The 8426-nt window shown below is 55.0% G+C and overlaps 1 protein-coding gene across 4 annotated transcripts; it reads left to right on the plus strand.

Moving 5' to 3' along the window:
• Positions 1–1209: 1209 nt before the first annotated feature.
• LOC109440070 (patr class I histocompatibility antigen, A-126 alpha chain-like) lies at positions 1210–5049 on the plus strand. Of its 4 annotated transcripts, none has more exons than XM_088795886.1 (8): positions 1210–1604; positions 1919–2203; positions 2440–2715; positions 3314–3589; positions 3706–3819; positions 4263–4299; positions 4442–4485; positions 4642–5049. In XM_088795886.1, the coding sequence occupies exons 1-8, from the start codon at positions 1484–1486 to the stop codon at positions 4644–4646; spliced, it is 1158 nt and encodes a 385-aa protein (XP_088652012.1). In that variant the 5' UTR covers positions 1210–1483; the 3' UTR covers positions 4647–5049. The 4 variants fall into 4 exon arrangements, with proteins under 4 accessions (XP_088652012.1, XP_088652009.1, XP_088652010.1 ...); XM_088795884.1 differs by having other exon boundaries at positions 1365–1604; positions 4263–4295; positions 4438–4485; XM_088795885.1 differs by lacking the exons at positions 4442–4485; positions 4642–5049 and having other exon boundaries at positions 1365–1604; positions 4263–4315.
• The last annotated feature ends 3377 nt before the right edge of the window (positions 5050–8426 follow it).

Raw genomic sequence — 8426 nt, forward strand, 5'->3', positions numbered from 1 at the left:
TTTTTGTTTTTTAGTTTATGGTTTTTACGTGATATAATTAAATTTTAATGCAATCATCATTATTTCATTCATTCATCCATTCAACAACAATTAATACCTACCATGAATCAGGAATGGTTTTATGTATTGGAAATACAATTTTGACCTAAGTAGCCCAAAGCACCTGTGCACATGTGCTTTATAGTCTAGAAGCTTCCCAGAGTGAGATGGAGCACTGGAATCTTTTAAGTGAAGAAATGACACATCCTACTCATATTAGCAATATCGCTGACCTCTGTGGGGAGAATATCCCATGGGTGGCACTAGTGCCACAATCAGGAGTGAGAAGGTGGTGGCGTCTAAGGGGAGAAGAGGGCCTGAGGGGTGAGAGAGACAGAAGGGCTGGAGAAGCAGGGGGAGGGAAAGAGGCAGAGGTGAAGAATCCTAAAGCAGTGGAACTCTCAGGTTGAAATATGCTGTTTTATAGGTCTTTAGTAAATTATCTAGGACCCAGCGGGGTGCTCTGTGGAGCTGCCTAAAAACTAATCACCTTATGCTAATCAGTTTAAAAATAATAACGTGTGCGGATAAAACATACACAGTTTAGATGTGAATTATTCATAAAAATAGGCGATGCAAGTACATTTTAACTGCACTGAACACTTGCAGCTTTGAGGTTGTCCATGCTCCTCCTTGAAATACACAGTAACAAACTGCTTCCCCTGCTTCTTTGTATTGAGGAGGCGGGGACTCAACAAACTCAGGGCTGTGGAATGAAGATCATTTTATAGTAGAAACATCCGCAGTCACAGGTGTATGGCTGGGAAAGTGAGACTTAGGAGCTTTGAGAGTCTGGCTGCAGCGCTGTTTACACACATTTCTGCACCAAGGGGGACAAATCATGGTTTTACAGATTAGCTTCCTGGTGATCAGGGGTTTCCAAGCTTGTTCCCACTGTGGTTAATAAACAACAAGGAGACTGGTCTCTGTGAGAATCTCCAGCTGGTGTTTTCAGGCACAACCTCTCCGGGGTTAAAGAGAAAAGCCCTGTCCTTCCTCTATTCCCAGGGCGAGCTCACTCTGGGGCACCAAGTTCCCTGGGGGTGTTTCTTCCAGAAGAGTCTGGGGGGAGAGATAAAGGGTGGGAGGCTGGGCATCCATTTCTGGGAGACGGATTCGGGGAAGAAAAGAGGAGGAAAAGGGGATGAACCCAGCTGGGTTTCCTCAGACAGCTCCTGGGTCAGGACTCAGGGTGACAGTGTGACACAGAGCGCTCGGAGCAGGAGGAGGGGTCAGGGCAGAGTCCCAGGTCCCCTGAGGGCGGAGTCTGGGGACGGGAAGCTCAGTGTTGGGGAATCCGCACCTCCCCGCGGTTTCACTTCTCCTTCTCACAACCTGTGTCGGGTCCTCCTGTCTGGAAACTAGTGACGCGGCCGCTGTTCTCACTCCCATTGCGTGCCAGGTTCTAGAGAAGCCAATCAGTGTCACCGCCTTTCCGGTTACAATGTCTCCACGGACCCGCCCGCACACAGATTGTCCCCAGGCCCCAAGGATGCGGGTCATGGGCCCCCGAACCCTCCTCCTGCTGCTCTCGGGGGCCCTGGCCCTGACCGGGACCCGGGCGGGTGAGTGCGGGGTCCGGAAGGAACGGTCTCCGTTGGGGTTAAAGGGAGGGGACCGCCGGGTGGGGGCGCAGGACCCGGGGAGGATGTGTCCCCACCGCCCGGCCCAGACCCCAGGCCCCCGGCCTCGTCCTGACCCCGCCCCGTGTCCCTCCTACTCCTGTCGCCCACCCGGGTCTCCCGCCCCCTCCCCTCTCCATCCCCCCTTTTCCGTCTCCCGGGTCCCCTGCCCCTCCCGACCCATCGTCCTGGGACCCGGGACCCGCGCCGGGAGGAGGGTCGCCTGGGTCTCAGCCCCTCCCCCTCCCTGTCCCCAGGCTCCCACTCCCTGACGTATTTCATCACCACCTGGTCCCGGCCCGGCCGCGGGGATTCCCGGTACATCACTGTCGGCTACGTGGACGACACGCAGTTCGTGCGGTTCGACAGCGACGCGGCGAGTCAGAGGATGGAACCACGGGCGGCGTGGATGGAGGGGCCGTGGGTGGAGCAGGAGGAGCCAGGGTACTGGGACCGGAACACGCAGGTCTGCGACGACAACGCACAGACTGCCCGAACGAACCTGAACATCCTCCGCGGCTACTACAACCAGAGCGAGGCCGGTGAGCGACGCGGGCCCGGGTCCCCGTCACGACCCCCACGGACGGGCCGGGGTCTCCCCGAGTCTCTGGATCCGAGCTTCACCCCGAGGCTGTGGGACCCGCCCGGCCCCTCCACCCGGGAAGAGCCCGCGGGCCCTTTGACCCAGTTTCATTTTCAGTTCAGGCTCCATCGCTGTGGGGTGGGTGGGGTTAAAGGTCGGGGTTAAAGGTCGGAGCTGACAGACGGGCGGGGTCAGGGTCTCACACCATTCAGAGGATGTTCGGCTGCGACGTGGGGCCGGACGGGCACCTCCTCCGCGGGTACAGGCAGGACGCCTACGACGGCGCCGACTACATCGCCCTGAACGAGGACCTGCGCTCCTGGACCGCGGCGGACACGGTGGCTCAGATCTCCCGGCGCAAGTGGGAGGCGGCCGGTGAGGCGGAGCGCCTGAGGGGCTACTTTGAGGGCACGTGCGTGCAGTGGCTCCTCAGACACCTGGAGAAGGGGAAGGAGACATTGCTGCGCGCAGGTGAGAGGGGCCGCGGGGCCTCCTACGAGGAGAGGAGGAAATGGGATCCACACCCGGACACCCCCTCCCCGACCCCGGGAGATGGAGTCCACCAGGGTTTTCAGATCCGGTACCAGAGAGCGACCCAAAGGGCCCCCCTTCTCTCAGGGACAGTTAGGGGTGCAGTTCTCAGGGGATGGAGGGGGGACCATCTCAGAAATAACTGATCAGCGGTTCCCTGTGACTCTGGCAGCTGCTCTGGGAACCCGGGGGGACTTTCTCTCTCAGGCCTTGTTCGCTGCCCCAAACCCCAAACACAGTGTGACTGAGGTCTGACCCCAGCTTTTATGAGTCATTTGCCTCCACACAGGGAAGAACCAGGAATCCCTTTTCTCTCCATCAGAGACCTCTCTCTGCCCAGGACTGTCTCACTCTGATTCTAGAACTTTCTAAAGACTAGAGATTATCCCCGATACCTATGTCCAGTGTGGTGTGTGGGTTTTGTGCTCCCTTCCCCCACCCCAGTTGTCCTGACCATTCTCGGGATGGTCACATGACCACTGCTGGAGTGTCCCCTGAGGGATGCAAACGTCCTGAATTTTCTGACCCTTCTCCTCAGATCCCCCAAAGACACACGTGACCCACCACCCCACCTCGGACCGTGACGTCACCTTGAGATGCTGGGCCCTGGGCTTCTACCCTGCGGAGATCACCCTGACCTGGCAGCGTGATGGGGAGGACCTGACCCAGGACACGGAGCTCGTGGAGACCAGGCCTGCGGGGGACGGGACCTTCCAGAAGTGGGCAGCTGTGGGGGTGCCTTCTGGAGAGGAGCAGAGATACACGTGCCATGTGCAGCACGAGGGGCTGCCTGAGCCCCTGACCCTGAGATGGGGTACGGAGGGGGCCGTGGGCACAGAGCCTCTTCTCAGGGAAAGCAGGGGCCTCTGGAGGACGTCAGGTCGGGGCTGAGGCCTGGGGTCAGGGCCCTCACCTTCCCGTCCCTTCCAGAGCCGCCTCCTCAGGCCGCCATCCCCGCTGCCATGGTGGTGGGTGTCATTGCTGGGCTGGTCCTCCTTGGAGCTGCGGTCACTGGAGCTGTGCTGTGGAGGAGGAAGCGCTCAGGTAGGGAAGGGGCGGGGACTGAGGTGTCTTGTCACATTGGAGCATTTCACGCCCCAGGTGGACGTGTGTCCTGCCTCGTTAGTGGGAAAGACCATCCACACACGTGTGCTTTCCCAGTCTGGGGCCCTATTTGCTAACACTTACTCTTTATTAATGCCCGTGTGAAAATGAGGGACAGATTTATCACCTTGATGGTTCTGGTGATGGGGACCTGATTCTCAATAGTCACAGGTCAGAGGGGAGGGTCCCTGCTGAGGACAGACCTCCAGGAGGGTGGTTGGTCCAGTCCCCACACATGTACTTTCCTCAGGTTTCCTGATCCTGCTGTGAGTCTGTAGTCACAGGTCTGGAAACTTCTCTGGGGTCCAGGACTAGGGGTTTCCTTTAGGACCTCATGGCCCTGCCTCCTTCCTGGCTTCTCATGTGATGTTTTCTTCCCACAGGTGGAAAAGGAGGGAGCTACGCTCAGGCTGCAGGTGAGTATGGAGGGGGGTGATCCCTGAGACCCTTGGGACAGTGTAGATGGAAGCCCTTGGGGGAGCTCACACACCCCCATAATTCCTCCTTTAGCCACATCTGCTCTGAGCTCTGACCACATCCTGTTTTGTTCTCCCCCAGGCAGTGACAGTGCCCAGGGCTCTGATGTGTCCCTCACGGCTTCTAAAGGTGAGACCTGGAGGCCTGAAGTGGGAGGAGTGGGGCAGAGGGGACAGGACTGGCTACTGGGGATACTTTGGGACAGTTAGAGCAGTGGTGGACTCTTGAGAATGTCACCACTACATGCACTAACCTGAGTTTGTTCATGATTATTTTCTTCTACAGCGTGAGACAGCTGCCTTGTGGGGACTGATGATGTGAGATTTGTTCATGCCCCCACTTTGTGACACAGGAACCTCTGATCTCTTTCTGCAAAGGGCATCTGAATGTGTCTGCATTCCTCTTGCATCATGTGAGGTGGTGGGAGACTGCCCGCCCCTGCCCTCCACGCCCCCTCCCCACACTGACCGAGTCTCTTCCCTGACTCACTGTCCTGTTCCAGGAAAGGCTGTTTCCATCCCCACCTTTACTTCATGTTACACTGAGCAGCAACTTCCTACTTCCTGTAGATATAGGAATCTGGACATGAATCTGTTTTTTCAGTTCTTGCCATGAAGGGTTGATGGGTTAATTGAAGGAGAAAATCCTAAAGTTAGAGAGGAAATAAATGGAAGACCTGAGAACCTTCCAGAATCCGTGTGTTTGCTGTGCTGAGTCTGTTGCTGGTGGAGACAGGAGAGGCTGTGAGAACCGAGCGTGGACGTGCCTGAGCCCAGTCGGGGCTCAGTGCATCGTGGGCTCTGACGTGGTCACTCCTCGGCGGGGTAACCTCTCTGCCCCTTTGTCCTCGTCCCTTCAGTAGGACCTTGTCCCAGCAGGACCTGTGATCACAGGGACTCGAATATCACCCAGGTCTGGTCTTGTCAGTGACGGCTTCGTGTGGCCGGGTCACCAAGGCTCAGGCCTGGCCCGGCCCTTGGCCCCATCTTGTGGGTGTTCATTTGTTGTTTCTTTAGAGGAATATGACTGTGTTTGTTCTTGTTACGCGTCCTGGTCTCATTCTCCTCTGGGTGTCCCCTGTCTGTCAGCAGCAGGAGGTGTAATGCCTGTCATTGTCCCCACAAGGCCAGGGGGAACCCGCACACAGGAGTCTGTGGATTGAGAGGAATTTTCAGACTCATCCAGCTCTCGCCTCCTTCTAGGGCTTGATGGTTCTCTCCATCTTTTCCCAAACTATCAGAGGAACCAGATTCTGGAATGAGCAGGGTAGGGATCCCGCAATTTCTCATCTTACCTAAGTTCCTGCTGGAATTCTGCTCTGCTCGCTGCCTTCTCTCCCTGCCGTGAGCTCCAGTGCTGGCTCCAGTCCAAACTGAGAGGTTTATGAAGCAGAGTCCGCTTTAGATTTATATTTGGTTAGAAAACGACCCATAAGTCGGGCCTCACTGTTTCCTGAAGAGGGAAATGTAACTGTGCTGTGGGGAGCAGGAGGGCAGGTGTGGGAGAAAGAAAGGGGGAGGGGGAGAGCAGCACCTGTGAGAAAAGGGGAGGTGGCCCTGATGCCAGTGTGAGGGGACTTGGTGCTGTAGCTGCCACAAAACAGCATTTGACCCGAGGCTACATTAATAAAGACACTGTCTCTAGAACAGGGGGCGCTGTCACTGATCATTCACTGACATTGGCTGTCTGCCAGATAAGTGACAGTTTCTGCATCTGGGAAACATCACTGAAGTAAAGTCAGAAAAATGGCTGCCCTTGGGGAGGTTCTGTTCCAGTGGGAAGAGACAGACTATATCCCATAAGCACAGTAAACAAGGAAGGTATGTATGTTAGAAGGAGGTAAGTGTTCTGGGGAAATGCAGTGGGAAGGGGATCCAGAGTGTGGGGTGTGGGGACAGGGAAGACGGCTATTTTGATTGGGGTGCTCAGGGGGCTTCACTGGGAAGCTGACCTTGAGGGAAGATGTGAAGGACACGAGGACGTCTGGGCACGTTCTTTCCAGGCAGGGAAGCTGCAGTGGGAATGCCCTGGGGCAGGAGTGTGTCTGGTTTCTGGGAAGAGTGGGGAGGCCGGTGTGGCTGCAGCAGAGAGTGATGGAGAAGAGACAGGTGCGGCCAGACCACGTGGTCGGGAGGATGGTAGAGGGCAGTGACCTGTGCTCAGAGTGAGTGGGAGGTACAGGACAGTTAGGAGCAGAAGGGGACATGGTGTGACCTCCTTTCAGAGGACGGCTGGGGCTGCGGTGCTGAGAACAGACTTGGGGGAGGGAGGCCATCGGGAAGCCGGAGGAATCTGCAGGGTTCCGGGCTGGACCTGCTGCCACTGGGGGTGAGCGGTGGAAATAGTGGGAGTGGGGTTCTGGGTACGTCCTGAAGGTGGACATTACAGCATTTCCTAACGGGTCAGTCTGCGATGTGAGAGTCAGGGAACCCCAAAATCTCAGAGGATACAAGTAGAAAGATGGAGTTACTGTCAGCAGAAATGGGGGAGACTCTGGAAGGAGCATATCTGAGGGGTGGGAGGCATCACAGATTCATTTTAATAGATGTTGGAGTTGAGATGTATGTGAGAAATACAAGTGAGGTCATCAGACTGGCAGTGGGCAGATGAGTCTAGAGATTAGGGGAAATGTCTGGGCTGGAGAAATAGACTTGGGAGGTGACACATATAAATGATATTTAAAGCCTTGAGCACAGATGAGGTCACCAAGAGAGTGATGGCCGTAGAAGAGAAAGGAACAGGACTGGACCCGGGACCCCCAGTGCTGTGATCTGATCAGACCACACACCCTGCAGACGGCACAGTTCTGGCCCCATGTCGATAAGGCACGTAGACCAGCGAGTCCCAAACTTCCCTGGGCGGGAATCCCCTGGACATCTTGTTAAGACTCTGAAAGTCTGGAGCAGAGCAGAGACTCTGGATTTATAATGAGGTGAGAGCTGCTGCTGGTCTTCAGATCACACTTTTAGTAGCAAGAGCGTCACCAGGATTCCCACAGGGCTGTGTGTCAGCCTCACTTGCAGGGCTTATTACAGAAGCGACTCCTGGGCTTGTGTCCGGTTCTCTGAGACAGTGGGTCTGGGAGAGGCCTGAGTGTCTGTAACAAGCCCACAAGCTGTCCTGGGGTTCAGTCAGCTTGGGACCCTCTGAGGTCAGTGATGGAGCTCAGGGTGGAGAATGGTCTTATATACACTTTTAAAGGTGTTTTTCTTAGAAAGGGGAGGACGTGATGTTGGGAGTTACATGTCGTTCTCTCTACCGTGGGGCAGAGTCAGGTGGGAGATGTAGGAGTGGGTCACAGGTCAGTATAATAAAATCTCTGAACGCTTGCTCCTGAAACTATTCCCCACATTGATTTCTGGGAGCAAACAATGGAATCTAAATTTTTTCTAATTTAGATATAAAGTAGTTATCTATCTATCATCTATCTATCATCTATCTATCTGTCTATCATCTATCCATCTATCTATCATCTATCTATGATATTGGGGTCTAGCACTATTTTGGGGAGGCCACAGAACAGCCTTGAGCCCATGCACCAGGAACTGACCCACAGTCCCCCCAGGTCGGGTCCCACATGGGAACCACTGCCCCTGCTGCTGGGCACATGTGTCACTGCTCACACCACTGACATCCATGTGGACCCCGGACTCTGCGGCCATGACTGCTGTCACTCACTGCTGCTCCTGGCAGCTGTGTTGTTACTGCCAAATGCGTTCTGCACGTTTCTAGCCTCTGTGTCACCACGTCCTGAGTCAGACTCTGGCATCTGGTCACCTGATGGGGGAGCCTCATGTTGTGTCCAGCTGCAAGAGTGTTAGGGACAGTAGAATTCTCTCTTTTATAGAGTGAAGTGGTCTCTGCCTCCCACCAAGACTCTATGTGTGGAATTTTACTAATGTAGGAAAAGAGTTTAGGTGTTCGAGGTGAGGGATGTAAAAAGAATGACTAATTTCAATTCTTGGAGCAAAGATCTGAGACTAGAACTTTCTCTGGTACTTCATAGGCACTCCGGTTTGGCTGGAAGAACAGGGACTAATAAATGACATCGTTCGACTTAATCTCTTGAT

This window comes from Rhinolophus sinicus, chromosome 2 (assembly GCF_057876585.1).
Source record: "Rhinolophus sinicus isolate RSI-liver-muscle chromosome 2, RSI-T2T, whole genome shotgun sequence".
Taxonomy (NCBI): Eukaryota; Metazoa; Chordata; class Mammalia; order Chiroptera; family Rhinolophidae; genus Rhinolophus; species Rhinolophus sinicus.